Below are 15,291 nucleotides of genomic sequence, written 5' to 3'. Positions count from 1 at the left end.
TTGTAAATTTTTGGACGTCAACGTTTTCTAGGATCGAAGATGAAAAACAAAATAAGTTTCCAACAATTTTATTTATAGACCACCAAACCAATGTTTCGATTAACACAAATACTTTGTTCATACGAATATTCTATTGTGATTTATTGAAAATGCCAAGTACCAGAAATCCAGTTGGAATGCGTATGTCTTAAACTATACATTTTCAAAAAATATTAGAGCACTTTAAAAAAAAGATCCTATAGGTACATAAAAAATAAGTTAGGATTTTGGCACTAAAACTAGAATATACAAAAAAAAATCACACAAGAAAATGCCGATAGGGAAATGAAAAACTGATATGTCTTGAGAAATATAAAAATAAGATTTCTATCGAGTAAAGCTAATCGTTTTACCAAAATAATATTCTGATATTTTGTTTCTCTAAGTTAAAGCTCAAACAAAGTCGAAGTTAGGAAGTCAGCTACGTGCCACGTTCGTCGATTATGTTGCTCCACGGGTGTTTTACTGCAATAGAACAGGCAAAATTACTCTGAAAGTCCAGGTTCAATTCTCTGTGTAAAACCCTGTTTTAATGCTACTTTTATAGCTCTACTGATAGCCCACTGAAGTATTTCCGAACCAATTCGACTTAGGGTCCTTCAAGAAAAGAGCGTACAAATTCTTAAAAGGCCGGCAACGCACTCGCGAGTCCTCTGGCATTGAGAGTGTCCATGGGCGGCGGTATCACTTAACATCAGGTGAGCCGCCGGCCCGTTTATAAAAAAAATATATATAGGTTATTTTATAAAAAAAAAAACAACGCAGCGTCAACACCAAAGTGTGTTTTTGGCTGGCTTTTTAAGCGCGAGCCGAAATCACTCCGATTTAATTTTATCTACGTATATGATGTTTGTAATAAAAGCAATAAATATGTGTTGATCCTTCAATATATTTTCAACGGTTGACTCTAATTAAAAACACAATACAATATAAATTCCTCGATATAAAAAACACAAAGCAACCTCTAACTTTTGCGTATTTTGGTTTTTATTCAATCATGGCGAGTATTACAAAGCCAAAAAATAATTGAATTAGTTTGGCCGAGAGCTATTAGTAGCGATTTTATAGCATTTTTATAGCCATAGTACGATATAAAGAGTTAGGTTTCCGCTGTTAGGTGTTAATTAGATTTAAAACAATAGACGAAAAAACTCATTATTATAATAATTGTTGCTTTTATATACAAATAAGAATCATGTTTAGTAGTTATAACTCTTACACACTAAAGAGAATATTAGGCGCGCTCTTTTCTTTTTTCTGGAGGTACAATTGCAACCTTATAAAACTTTTACATTTGTTATCTCTATTCATCACTGTGTCTACACAATTCGAGAGAAGGAGACAAGTGAGAACATCCTTTGAAAATATTGAAACATCGGGATCAGAATAAATGAATCCAACTCACAGTCAATGCGTTCACTGCGGCTGATTCTTGTATCGGTAGGCCAATACACTGGCCACGCCCACCAACAGACTTAGCAGCAGAGATCCCCACACCAACATCTGACGAAGATCGGCATTAGTTATATATACATATATCTCTCTCTTTTGTTCAGTATAAGACAAAGACAACTACAGTTTCTGAGCACCTTTTTGAGAAACGCCACAAAACCGCGATCGCTGATAATCTTCAGACTGTAAATCTTAATACAGCGGCATGGCTTCCAAAATTTTCACGCTTAACAAACACAGTTAAAATATCCATCCCTACAATTAATATTTACAATAAACATATTGCAGCAGTTAGGCAAAAAGAGCACTTCGAAAACTAACTTCGGAGCTGAAGGCTAGACGAATGAAACTTACCTTGGCCCGCCCCGGGTTTTTGTCCGGGGACGCTTTGCCCTGTCCGCCGGTGCCCAACATTCGCTTGGCCAGTTTCCTTTCTACGGACTTGTCTCTGTTCGCCTTTTGTTCACACTTTTGTAACTCCTTTCTGACGCCAGTATCCTCGGGAGCCGCGGCCGCGGCGGCCCTGGCCGCCTGTAGGGCTTCGGAATTGCGCCCCATGGCGGTTAAAATACGAGATTTCCTATAGAGTGCCTTCGCATTGTTCGGTTGGCAAGTGAGCACTCTAGTTACGGCCTGAAAAAAATCAACAAAAATAAGATCATCTCGCGGAAACTATGAGGATTCCCGAAAAGTTTTCAAATACACTATTTAACCTGCAAGGCGGCATCGTACGCTCCAGCCCGCAACTGCGCAGCGGCCATATTGTTGTGTACGCGCATGCGTTCGTCCAATAAGGCCATTAAAGCATCAGAGGCCTGGGTCACCTCTCCGGTGGCCGTGGGCTCCGTGATGCCACCTTCGCTCTCGTCGAGGACGTCCAGAGCCCGTCTGTACAACTGCACGGCCAGCTGCGTCTCACCACGACCATACCACCAGTTGCCTCGGCAACGACGGCGGATGCTAAAAGATCAATTTGTGATTATACATATATTAATTCACAATATGATATAGCATGTTATTATTACCTTATAACTTTGTAATACATACTGTTATTACATAAAACATTAATAAACGCACAACAAACCTAGTGAGTCTAAGTGCGGAAACAGTCTACAAACCAATAAAACATAAATAGGATATACAATCTGTATTCATCGAGAGAATATACCTTTCTTATCTATTATCTTGATAACTCAATTTGGAAAATAATTTAGCAAATAAATAATAATACATCAATTTCTACATTACATCTATTTTGTATTTAAAATGCAAGATATAGTTCATGGATAGTCATTGTCAAGACTCCACAGTTTATTACACAAACTATGAATTAATAAAAATACTATTTCGATGAATCTTGAAAAAACATATCCTTGACATGTTCTAAAATATTATAATTTTAAATTAGATTAAAAGCAATAAAAATGCAGAAATTCTTAATACCAACTTATGACATAAAAATAGATTCATCATTTAAGTTCCAATATGTATGTATGTTATAAATTCACAGAAGACATTAATAATTTTGTTTTTTTTTGGTTTTTGGACATTTGCATTGCAAAGCATAAAACAATGTATAATGGCAGATTTTTATCACTTACTAGCCTGACACAAAACTAGCAATATTCTAACCAATGCTATCAAATGGCATTCATATTGAATATCTTAATGATAAAAATCTCACCCGATTTCCATTCTTTCAGTAATTGTTAATGTTTCATGTTCTGGTTCTTCCTCCCAATCGTGTAATTCTAATTTAACTTCTAACCATGTCTCTGGACCTATTGGTGGTCCCTCATATTTTGGACTGTTTATTTCTCCAACCAAACCCAAACTGTCTCCCGGATTTAAGCCAGTGTCACCATAGGCAAACCTTGGAGCTATTTGTAGTAAACATATTTCACCTTTGTACATCAGTGTCAATGCTAAATCAAGACCTTGTAATATCTAGAAATATTGAAAAGATGAATTAAATACTGGAAAAAATTAGTGAAAACATGTAAACTATGTTGGAACATTATATTTATATAGCATCATAGCATAACAACTGTAAATTGAGTATGGAATACTACTATAGTTTTTATATCAATAATCTAAATAATAATATAAAAATATACTCAGATAAGATCAAGATTTCAAGACATGATAAAATACTTTTACATTGATTAATATGCATATTATTTTAATTATTCTGTAATTTTAGGTAAAATATTAACAACTAGACTTTAACTAAAAAATACTGCTATTGTTATATATCTTTATTTTGATTTGATTAAAATTTAAAAATAAATTATATATTAATTTAACATAAAGATATAAAGAAATTTTTTTTAATTTCTGATAGTAATTTATCAACTGTGCCTCAATTGGTTAGCCACTAGAGATTTTAAGTTGAATTTTTAGCCAAACAATTAAATTTTAGTTGATATTTAAAAATACAGAAGGCTCATAAAATGTATGCATGAGAAAAGAATGTCTTAGCTGCAATACATACTTCATTATCACCCAAGTATATCTTCACTTGGTCCCGCTTTTCCATATTTTCATGTTTTCCATTCCTGATTCTTATTTCATAGCTTATCCTGCATATATCACTTCTTTGAGGCCGTAAGCCTTCCGATTCATCACCTTCTTTAAGTATCTAAAAACCAATTTTATTTCAAATAACCATACAAATTAATCTAGAAATAATAATGAAATTTGGTTGATCACAAATATACCTTTTTCAAAATAGACCCAGATCCTAACAGATCTTGCCACTCGGTGGCAGCTGGAGCCTTTCCATCTAGCTTAATCTTCTCTGCAGCTGCTGCCTCAGCTAATTTTGCTTCCTCAATTTCGTGAGCAGCTGCTGACGCTAGGTCTTCAAATGAACTACTTTCAGACTTGTCTACTAATGTACGCTCGTCTTCACTCATCTAAAAAAAAAATTAATTACGCATTCTTAACTTATCTACGCAACAGTTAAGTTACCCAAGGTCCTGTTACGTACAAAACAAACAATTAAAATATTATACTCATACCTTTCTACAAGATATCACAGAAATCACTTATAAATGAAACAGTACTGTAAATAGAATCATCAATATATTTTAAAGGTATTCTTTTTAAAGATCAAAGTATTCTTTTTACGTGTTCAGATGACAATCCAACTTTTGCCTTACGGTAATCTGGAAAAAATTTGGAATTTACAATTTTCAAAAGACTTGAAATACAAATCCCTACTATCAAAGTCATATGAATAATATTGACACTTGAAACATATCGCTACACGTTATACGTTATGTCTGAATTATTTTTTAACCACAGATGAGGTACTTTTAATACTCTATGATTGATCTTGGGTTTTGGGTATATAATATATAATAGTACCATAAAATTATTAAAAAAAAAAAAAAAATATAATAGTATGGGCTTATCTGAGGCACAGGGTATTTGGATATACTTACGATTGCAAATTGTGAAAAACTGTTTGAAAAGCACTGACTACTTTTAGTGTTCTGTGTAAAATCCTTTGCTCTTCTCCTTGCCTATATTTTATTATTGTAAATTTTTCTAATTCTTAATTTCTTTATTTTTTCCTTCAATAAGATAAACATAATATTAATATTAAATTTCTTTTAGTGTTAATAGTAAGTCATTCTGTAATATGCAGAAATATGAAAAACTTGAGAAAATTGGTGAAGGCACATACGGAACTGTTTTTAAAGCTAAAAACAAAGAGACTCATGAAATAGTCGCCTTAAAGCGAGTTAGACTCGATGATGACGACGAAGGAGTGCCATCATCAGCATTACGTGAGATATGTCTCTTAAAAGAACTAAAGCATAAAAATATTGTTCGATTATATGATGTTCTTCATAGCGAAAAGAAATTGACACTAGTTTTCGAACATTGTGACCAAGACCTAAAGAAATACTTTGATAGTTTAAATGGTGAAATAGATTTGGATGTAGTAAAGTCATTCATGTATCAGCTGCTACGAGGGTTAGCTTTCTGCCACAGTCACAATGTACTTCACCGGGATCTAAAACCTCAAAATCTATTGATCAACAAAAATGGAGAACTAAAATTAGCAGATTTCGGCCTGGCTAGAGCCTTTGGCATTCCAGTCAAGTGCTATTCAGCAGAAGTGGTTACTCTTTGGTATCGTCCACCTGATGTTTTATTTGGAGCAAAACTTTACACAACAAGTATAGATATGTGGTCTGCTGGTTGCATATTTGCAGAACTAGCTAATTCTGGCAGGCCTCTATTTCCAGGCTCTGATGTTGACGACCAGCTAAAACGGATTTTTAAGCTACTAGGTAACATTTTACTAGACTATATAAAATTAATTATATAAAATGTAAAGAACCTTTATATAAAAAAACTTATTTCTATTTATGACAGGAACACCAAATGAAGATACATGGCCTGGAGTAACTCAGCTGCCAGATTATAAGCCATTACCAGTTTACCAGCCTAGCTTGGGTCTTGCTCAAGTTGTGCCCAGATTGTCTGCTCGTGGGAGAGACCTTCTGGCTCGTCTACTTACTTGCAACCCAGCACTACGGATGCCAGCTGATGATGCAATGGCACATGCTTACTTTCATGATTTGAATCCTTCTGTGAAGAATGACAGGTGTTAACAGTCAATACACCCTTATAGGTGTACTTCTGAACTGCTTTTTAGTGCTAAAAATAATGAAACTGAAGATGATGTACAAGAATACAATGATGAACAGTGAATTGTTTTTAAGTATTATTAATTATTACTTATTTAAATAGTTCCTTTAAAAAAACATATTAGTGGAAGTGGAGACAGTGTAAGGTATTAATTAGATTTGGATATTATTTGACAAAAAAACATTTTTAAAATAATATATATATATATAAATTTACAAGTTTAAGATCAAAACTATGATTTGGATTTTAGAAATCTAGACTTTAAATTACCATATTATGTCAAAGTTTATTTATAAGTATAAGTGTTTATTTTTTATAAATGTTTGTCTTTAGTTATGATAGTAACAAAATCTTACAAACTCGATTATTACACAATAGGAGTTGATTATCAGTTTGCTCAGTGATTTTACTACAAGTTTCTAAGAATTATTAGTTTGGTGACAAGATCTAAATTTGATTGTTGTCACTTTCATTATTTTGAAGACAAAAACAGTGTTTATATAACAACTTTTTATGCTTATTTATATTAAATATAAAATTTAACACTTATTAATTGTTTCTACATAAAAACATTTAAAAATCTCAAAAAATATATTGTCTTTTTATAAATAACATCATAATAATTAATGATTAAGCACTTCAAACATTAGTGATTAATTGTAGAATCATCTTAATTTAATTAAATGCTTTCCTTGGTAATGATCTCATTTTAACTAAAACTTAGTGATAAAATATTGTTAGATTAAGTGTGTCAAAAGTTGTCTTAGTTTCTAATAGTCGATAGGTATTTTAATATGATTAAGCTAATTGTACAATATTTTAAAATAAATAAGAATATTAGGTTGTAAGTATTTTTTCTTTGCCTTTTTCTTATTTATAGGAAATAACTTCAACCCACATTTACAATTTCATATATCACAACATTTCCATTTCAGCTCTTTTCCTCTTTCTATGATTAGCTACCATAGTAGCAGTTGTCAATAATGATTCTCCTCTCTTAAGCCAAGAAGATAAAGCTTTTTCTGTTGTCATAGCCGCTGCTGTATGATCTCTTTCACATTCTGACAATGGTTGTAAAGCATTTATAGAATCAGTTGCTACACTTGCTGATAGAATCATCTTAAATCTCTGTCTAAATGTCTGAAAATAGTAAGAATGTAATTAGTAACAACAAAGGACAAATGGCATGAATCATCTTTTTTTAAATATTACATACATTTACTAGAGTTGTTGATACCTCTCCTTTTATATCATATTTTGCAACATAGCACCCTAGTTCATAGAAGTATTGAGCCAATTTATGCAGATCTACAGTACATGCATCAGCACTGAATATTTCTCTGTAAGTTTCTTTGTAAACTTTAGGCAAATCTACTGTTACTAGTGGTGGTCTCCTTGAAGATAAAGACTCAGCCAGCCATATAGGTATTTCTACACTTGTTCCAGCTTTCAAATCATCATCAGTACATGATGGATCCAGAAAACCTGTAATTTGCTAGTAGGATTATATATTGCTAATGCCAAGATAGAAGACAAATAAAAACCTACCTAACTTAGGCAAATCGTGAAGAAATTTACAAGGCACTTTTTCGTTACTAACTAAAATATCTGTGACAGATAGATAAGACATTTTCTTTTAAAGTTTAGAAAACATAATTTAAAAGATTATATTTTTAATTACAAATTAAACACGTAGGAAAAATAAATTATACAGATTTAAGTAAATAATTTAGAAACAAGTTAACAGTTTAAGCTATTGGCAAAGCGTGACTTATGTCATTCCAATACAAATTCGTTTAGCGTTATAGGCTGTGGGACAAACCTTTCGAATAGTCTTTGTCTCAATGTTTTCTGTTTACTGTCTTTTGACAATTAATTTTTAATCGACATTATTTTCATATTTGACAATGGACATTCTGTAAAAGAAAAAAGCTATTTTCTTGTAAATTTAATTATTGATTGGTGATTTCCATTATTAACAATAACAACACAATTTAACATGTAGTAAAAAAGTTAATTATCTTCAAAATAACAATGCTTCGGTGTCTGCCTTTACGAATTTCTATTCGAGACAGCTTAATTTTAATAATATTAGTGCTATTTAATACTATTCACGTTACGGATATGGGTAATAATATTTTTGACTTAATAATGCTATATTTAAAATATTATCTTAAGCTCAGATATTCTTGCAGCAAACAATGAAATGGATATTCAGAGTAAGCAAAGTAAGACAAAGGAAGATAATGGAAGTAAACTAGTTAATTTCAATGGAAATGATGATTATTTAAAAAGTTGTCCATCAGCAGATGAAGAGAATGAAATAAATTGTTATGAGCTAAATTATCCATGTTTGGCTTGTGACAGGAGTATTGATTGTGTTTATGGAGCTCTTTTTAATTACACTTGCTATGTTAAAGCTAAGGTGACTTGCAAGGTATGTATTATATTAAAAAATGATAAAGATCTGTATCCTTTTTATGGTACACACATCTGGTATGGTAAACACACATTATTGTTTTAATAATTCACTGCCATCTGTATTTTTTCCCTGAGTGGGTTTTCTATTAACTTTTGATTTAAATTATGTTAAATTGCTTCATATTTTTTCCACTTTTAATTGATTTAAATCAATTTATAGGGTACAAGGTCTTTCAACAAAACAGCGCAATGCAGATTTTGTTATCAAACTGATAAATGGGAGCACAGATGTGATCAAAAAGCTAGCTGTAATTCTTTGGCTTCCCCTATAAAATATTATTTGTAAGTAATTATTATTAAACATTTGCCTGATATTTCGAAGTATTCAAATAAAAGAACTTTAGTAAAGTTTATTATACAAATATGGTAAACAAAATAATACTTTATAATGGTTAATTAATAAGTTTTTATAACACCCTTATATTTTTGTTACAGAACAAACTGTACAGTTTCTGATGATATTATTTGCTTGGGAAAGAGGAGGTTTTTGAAAAAAATTAAGTGCTCATGGACAGCTGGAACACATTGGGGCACTGCATTGGTACTTGCCTTGACTCTTGGTGGATTTGGAGCTGATCGATTTTATTTAGGACATTGGCAAGAAGGCATTGGAAAACTGTTTAGCTTTGGTGGCCTTGGTGTTTGGACGTTAGTTGATGCTTTATTAATAGGTATACACCACCTCGGCCCAGCAGATGGATCTCTGTATATTTAAGCAATAAATATTGTAAGGAATGACAGTGTATTTATATTCATTTACAATGGTTGTAAACAAGATTGACAAGTACAGCTTTTTTAAGGCCAGTTAATGCTGGCAAACCATCAATATTATTAAATTGTAAAATTTCCTTTAACTGTGGTACAGTGTACTTTTCAATATGGTTTTTTGATAACCTATCTTGAAATAAACCTAAATCTATATCAAGTTTTGATTTTTTACTACATCCACTGGCAGACTTTGAAGCAGTTCTTTTGATAGCAAGTTCTCCAAATGGACCAAACATTTCTTCAAATAAATTTTCTTTAAGATTCTGAAAAGAATTTAGGTTAGGTTTAGTTGTATCAACAAATGGTTCAATTTCCTCTTCTTCCAAAGCAATTGCTTCAATGGCTCTATATTCAGATTGTAACTTTGGATTTAAAAACATGTCTGGCTTATAATCAAATTGTATACTCCTCAATAAATCTTTCATCACAACTTTATGAGCTGGTTCAACAGAACTTTCATCTTCATCTTCAATGTTTAAATCTCTTATATTTTCAACAAATGGAATATGTATTACATCAAATCCAATTGCAACATCTAATCCATTTGGATTCTTACAGGGATTCAGAGCCACAATTGTAGGCCTTGCATTTACTCTTGTACATAAAACACATATTGCAACCATATTAAGATCAGAGCAAGCCTTGTGCATACCATTAAAGGCTACTGTTGATCCTTCTATATTGTTTTCAGAAGGGAATAAGAAATAGCCCATTTTTAGATACCATTTTTCTTTGCAAATATTACCTACAGGTTTAAAACCTAACAGTCTCAGCATAGGAGGACCAAAAGGATTCTTCATTGATTTCATTTCATCTGTGCTGAATTCAACATGTTCCCCTCCATATTCTTGAGAGTATAGAAGTTCAGAATTTAACAGAGGAAGTTCTTTAGAAGATGAGTCTATGTCTTCAGATTCTGTGGTAACTTTTGTCATTTTGGTGACATTAGTTACTACTGCATTACTTTCTCTATCCAAATTAATTTTTCTATGATGGTTATATCCTGCTTTTTTTATAAGTGAATAAACTCCTACACTAATTGAAAAGCCTTCAGCAATTTCAAAGCTCAGATTAGATACTGCAAAGCGACGATGGGACTCTTTATACATAATCTTTTCAATTTCAATGCTATCAAAAATTGGTTCAGGTAATATGGGATCCTGCCCTTTATAAGCTTCTTTTAAAAAGTTTATATAAAATGAATCAATATTGTAGTCTGTTTCAGCTATATTTAGTATGACTAAATCAATATTAGAATCAGTTAAATCTTTTACACGTTTCAGGGTAGGTGTCTGGTCGGCAATAATGGGTGTTTGTTTTAACTGTGTGAGCAAGATGACTTTATAAGATGATATTTGCTTTTTACAATTTGCAAATGTTTTGCTACAATGCCAGAGAACATCTGATAACTTTAATTCTTTAGCTTTTTTGTATGAATGAATGTCAAAACTTTTAAGCCTTTTAAATTCTATCAGTGCTGGTAAGGAAAAAGGAATGATTTCTTTTACCCCAGGGGACTCTATTAAACTTTGGGCAGTATTTTTATCATCTACTCCATACAAATAAACACCCAGAATTTGAGCACTACCACTTCTGAGGCATTGTCTGTATAAGCGACATGTCGCGTCAAGAGCAAGCTCCACTACTTGGTTTTCCTCCAATAAATTAATTAAAATTATTGTAGCCGGTATACCTCGATACGTTGAAACTTCACAAAGCTCTTCATCAGAATCCATTTTTCAATACTTGTTTATTCTTTATATTAATATGGATTGGAATTTTTAGGACCTTCGAGGCATAGAATAAAATACTTTGCTTATGCCTGAGGTATATTAACTTAAAATAAGTTGGAACAGCTGACAGCTTATACGAATTACGAAGTCTATTCCAGTCGATTCCGCTCAGCTTAATACAATTACTATTTCTACTTTTAGACATAAGGGAGTCACTTGTCATACTTAGCGCTAAATCTTAACTTCAGCCTGAAGGTCCGAGTCAATTGAATACACAAATTAATTTATTTTTAGATGACTCATAATTTAATGATTCAAAAGTTCCATTTTAAGCTTTGAAAATGGTGTACTAAAGGTTTATTATAACGCTTTTTAAATCATATGCTATTTTTTTCCCTTTCTTGGCCTGTATATGCGATTTACAATCACCGATCAAATAGACAAAAACTTATGATAATGACAATTGATCAAGATTCTGACAGACTATATGATATAATAACATTCTGTGCATTAAGCAATTAAAATTACAACAAGAAGATTTGTTCATATAAAACTTTAATTCTGATAAATTAATAATATCAAAGTACAAACTTTGCATGTATGCATGAGTAGTGATGGTGATTGGTGATTAATCGTACTAATGTTAGCTATAATACTTGCTGGAAAATAAAATTGTGATACTTTTTAACTTTGTTTATGATGGTTATTTCGTTTTTTTATTTAAATTAGCCTGCGGGCCAGCCATAAAGCCTACCGTAGCACTGGGCATTGTAGGTACGTTTGTTTTTTTTAATATATAGAAGATAATTAAATAGAAAGTAATAGAATCACTATTACAATTTACAAGAAATTGAAGTAATATTGTTTCATAGTATACGCCTGCAAGCATTCCAATTTTTGACCAATTTATTTATTAATTTTATAGAAACCGCTTAGATGTACTACCAGATAAATATTGCAATAACACAATTGTATTCTTTGTCAATTCTAGTGTGAACTCTGTTGTGGAATTGAAACGAGCTAGGGTATGACCGGGTGTTCAAAAGTACACACAGTAATTGTTATTATGATTACCTTTCGAGTATAATAATACTTACTTTGTTCTAAAGGAGGAGCGACGGCTGCGAGTGTGCGCAGTTAACATCATTGCAAAACGAGCCTGCGCTGTTTGTCATTAGCTCGCGGACCTACGCCGGGTTTGGTGTTCGAAGAGCGTATTTAAACTTTAAAGAATTCCAGGTCAGGTTGCCGGCAACCGACCCTTTGACTATATAGGCGCGTCATAAGGCGCCGGGTAACAATAGCTGATAGTGCACGCGTGCGCGACATAGCGCGCGCGCGGCGCCACTTGCGCCCAACCACGAGCCGAGAGCATGCAAAGAGCACGGTGCTGCCGCGCGTAGCGAGCCAGGCCGTGCGCGCTATAGCCATGGGCTGCGCTTCGTCCGCTGAGGAGCGCGCTGCCCTCGCGCGAAGCAAGCAGATTGAGAAGAACCTGAAAGAGGATGGCATACAAGCCGCCAAGGACATTAAGCTGCTACTCCTAGGTAAGCAGCTTTCGTTTGCGGGCTTTGCGCGCGCATACCCCGCGCCCGCGAGTTCCATATCGACTCACTAGGAAGGCTGCTGATGACGCATTTGTAAACTGCTTGTTGCTTTGTTTTCTATACGCGGCTGCTACTCAAAGGATGTCAAAATCTATATTTTTTTATTAGGTACCCATAATTCTGTCTAAAAAAATGTGTTGTGTTATCTGTATGTCTAATACAGATAACACAATTTTTTTCGGGAAGGAAGGAGTCATTTAGAAATTTCATGCTTCATCATTTTTTACTCGAAATACTTTGTAGTCGACCGGTTCTGGAGTCATAAGGACCAAAATGATTGAAGTGAAAAAAGTCTGCACTAAATTATTAGGTATTGTCTTAAAATACCAAATCAGGCTCGATTAAAAGGTGGATTAGGAACTATTTAATCGAGTAAACGCCTGAAAACAATAGAATGTTTTCCTCTTCTTCTGTCCTTCTTCGGGGCGTAGTCAGTTGACAGTTTTATGAAAATACGAAAAATTATATGTGTTAAGATAAGTTTTTGTATAACTAGGTAAAAGAAGTATTCATTTTTATCTGAAGAGTCGAGTGACTGACCTTAATAAAAAATTTGGAGCTTTCGCTCTTTGGCTTTTGAGCTATTCAGGAGAAAATTATTGGCTTCCGGTGAAGAAGTACAATATTACTATGAGCTTTCTTATTGTAACTAGAAAAGCTGTCATTATGTAGAATAATACACTTTGCTATGGATTGAGTAATTATAGCTAATTAATAATAGGTTACTGTTATTCAGCTAACACTGAGTGATATGATTGAGTCGATTTGCCTAGTTATTGCTACGAATGTTGTTGTAGGAGTATCAAAATCATTTGCAAGTAACATAAATACAACTTTAGTATTGACATTTTCTATCGATCCTGTATTTTGGGATTTACAGAAAGTATTTGCAAAAATTAATTCTTCTTGTAAAACACTCAAAACTTAATCTAACCTAATTCTATTATATTGCGATTATGGTGCAATCAAAACAGGAATAAAGTCAACGTATGTAACAGTGAATTTTGAATTATTTTTTATCAAAGTATTCACGACGACGCGTTGACGCATGTGTGAGCGAGGGGGAACGAATTTACCCGAACGTTACCGATTGTCAGTCGAGCGGGGCGCGGTCGCTGTCAGTCGTCACGGAGTGTAGCTGGTGCTTGTCATACGGCCGCCATTATCTCATACAAATTCACAAAATCAATTAAATTGTACGTTATCGTTACGCGTTTCAGTGTAGTGGATGAAGTAGTTGTGAAAATCACGAGATTGTGATAAATTCTACTGTGCTGTGACGTCAAGTCGAGCTTGTGCTAAGTGGTTACAGTTAGGTTACAGTGTTGAGTGTTAGCCGAGTAGGGTGGCTCCGGTAAAACCGGAGGCGCAGGACGCGTGTGGAGCGTATGCAGAGGGAGCGGTGAGATCGCGCCCGGCTCGGGAGTCGGGGCGATAGGCGGTCTGGGCTAAGGAACAACTGCCGACATGGGGTGCACTCAGTCGGCCGAGGAACGCGCGGCAGCCGCTAGGAGTAGACAGATCGAAAGGAACTTGAAAGAAGATGGAATCCAAGCTTCCAAAGATATAAAACTTTTGCTGCTAGGTACAGTACATTCGTTATAGCTTATGGAACTTGACCGCACCCATGTATTCAAATCACAATAAATGAAATGATGTTACAAATGTAATTTGAAATCCATAAATATACAATTTTACCGTGAGACGGCTTTCTAGCCACGCATGTTTTGACGAGAGCCTACAGTATGTATTGCATATTATTCTGAATACATACATTAGCTTTCTCCAACCTAATCAATATGCCGGCTTGCGCCTATTCCGTGTTAAAATGAAAGTGTATTGGCATAATACTAATTAGGAAATTCACATGATATAAGTCTTATAATGTGTCAGATTGTTTTTATGGACTTGCAGAATATCTTTGTTCCTTTAAAAGCTAAGCAAGTCAAAGTAGTAAAGATGTTAAAATAGCAGTTCTGCTTTCCTAAAGTACACATAAATCAGTGTTTCTTTTAACAAATAATCATTATTAACAAAAGATCATGTGATGGTCCATCTTTTAATAATAATTTCTATTATGTAGTTATGAAGCTGAAAAATCAAATTTGGTGCCACTGGTAAGTCAAGCTATAACATAATTAAACAACAAAAAAATGTGTTTCTTATTTAACAAAATGAATGTGAATATGTGCTCTTTTGAGTACATATGATTTGTTTCAATTATTGTGATCACTAGTTGCCTACTGCTAAGAAACTAGTTATATTAAGTATAAAAATTTGAATGGGTACCAACAAAAAAATATAAAAATATTTATTACACATGCCAATGAATCATACATACCATACATCATTCAGAGTAATATTAGTTAATTTATTCCAGTATTGTCTAATGGCTGGCTTTATCATACATATTTGGCATCTAAAAGCATAACAAAAAATGTTGTGATACACTTTATTCTTAAATTCATGACAGATAAAACTTGTGCTTACAAAGTATTTTTAAAATAAAATATTGCATTTTTAACAATATTATCAATAAAGAT

General features: G+C 33.3%; 6 protein-coding genes across 10 annotated transcripts in view; 3 read left to right on the top strand and 3 right to left on the bottom strand.

Moving 5' to 3' along the window:
* Positions 1-52: 52 nt before the first annotated feature.
* Positions 53-4,719, bottom strand: LOC123716451 (peptidyl-prolyl cis-trans isomerase FKBP8). The gene is made up of 8 exons (XM_045672215.1): positions 4,515-4,719; positions 4,212-4,409; positions 3,986-4,132; positions 3,176-3,438; positions 2,205-2,451; positions 1,846-2,124; positions 1,445-1,542; positions 53-504 (listed from the first exon to the last, which is right to left on the bottom strand). The coding sequence occupies exons 2-7, from the start codon at positions 4,407-4,409 to the stop codon at positions 1,456-1,458; spliced, it is 1,221 nt and encodes a 406-aa protein (XP_045528171.1). The 5' UTR covers positions 4,515-4,719; the 3' UTR covers positions 53-504; positions 1,445-1,455.
* A 201-nt stretch (positions 4,720-4,920) lies between these two features.
* LOC123716635 (cyclin-dependent-like kinase 5) lies at positions 4,921-6,655 on the top strand. Of its 3 annotated transcripts, none has more exons than XM_045672476.1 (3): positions 4,921-5,036; positions 5,116-5,798; positions 5,884-6,655. In XM_045672476.1, exons 2-3 carry the CDS (start codon positions 5,141-5,143, stop codon positions 6,120-6,122), a joined length of 897 nt encoding a protein of 298 aa, XP_045528432.1. In that variant the 5' UTR covers positions 4,921-5,036; positions 5,116-5,140; the 3' UTR covers positions 6,123-6,655. The 3 variants fall into 3 exon arrangements, with proteins under 3 accessions (XP_045528432.1, XP_045528433.1, XP_045528431.1); XM_045672477.1 differs by having other exon boundaries at positions 4,981-4,995; XM_045672475.1 differs by having other exon boundaries at positions 5,006-5,798.
* Positions 6,656-6,736: 81 nt separating this feature from the next.
* On the bottom strand, positions 6,737-7,907 carry LOC123716538 (DNA replication complex GINS protein PSF3). Its single transcript, XM_045672332.1, has 3 exons — positions 7,708-7,907; positions 7,376-7,644; positions 6,737-7,299 (listed from the first exon to the last, which is right to left on the bottom strand). The coding sequence occupies exons 1-3, from the start codon at positions 7,787-7,789 to the stop codon at positions 7,075-7,077; spliced, it is 576 nt and encodes a 191-aa protein (XP_045528288.1). The 5' UTR covers positions 7,790-7,907; the 3' UTR covers positions 6,737-7,074.
* A 163-nt stretch (positions 7,908-8,070) lies between these two features.
* LOC123716537 (TM2 domain-containing protein almondex) lies at positions 8,071-9,378 on the top strand. Of its 2 annotated transcripts, none has more exons than XM_045672329.1 (4): positions 8,071-8,287; positions 8,343-8,596; positions 8,801-8,922; positions 9,076-9,378. In XM_045672329.1, exons 1-4 carry the CDS (start codon positions 8,194-8,196, stop codon positions 9,353-9,355), a joined length of 750 nt encoding a protein of 249 aa, XP_045528285.1. In that variant the 5' UTR covers positions 8,071-8,193; the 3' UTR covers positions 9,356-9,378. The 2 variants fall into 2 exon arrangements, with proteins under 2 accessions (XP_045528285.1, XP_045528287.1); XM_045672331.1 differs by having other exon boundaries at positions 8,073-8,287; positions 8,355-8,596.
* On the bottom strand, positions 9,076-11,572 carry LOC123716535 (ATP-dependent DNA helicase ku70). Its single transcript, XM_045672326.1, has one exon. The coding sequence runs from the start codon at positions 11,142-11,144 to the stop codon at positions 9,393-9,395; it is 1,752 nt and encodes a 583-aa protein (XP_045528282.1). The 5' UTR covers positions 11,145-11,572; the 3' UTR covers positions 9,076-9,392.
* A 765-nt stretch (positions 11,573-12,337) lies between these two features.
* The window catches only part of LOC123716536 (guanine nucleotide-binding protein G(o) subunit alpha), a 32,011-nt gene continuing 29,057 nt past the window's right edge, over positions 12,338-15,291 (top strand). The window contains exon 1 of one of the 2 annotated variants that reach the window (XM_045672328.1): positions 12,338-12,688. In XM_045672328.1, the coding sequence (XP_045528284.1) occupies positions 12,571-12,688 (118 nt within the window). In that variant the 5' untranslated portion in view covers positions 12,338-12,570. Of the gene's footprint in view, positions 12,689-13,845; positions 14,334-15,291 lie in introns of those variants that run through there. The other variant, XM_045672327.1, reaches the window with a different exon arrangement.

The sequence above is a fragment of the Pieris brassicae genome, chromosome 11 (assembly GCF_905147105.1).
Source record: "Pieris brassicae chromosome 11, ilPieBrab1.1, whole genome shotgun sequence".
Classification (NCBI taxonomy): Eukaryota; Metazoa; Arthropoda; class Insecta; order Lepidoptera; family Pieridae; genus Pieris; species Pieris brassicae.
This window is presented reverse-complemented; position numbering and strand designations above follow the sequence as displayed.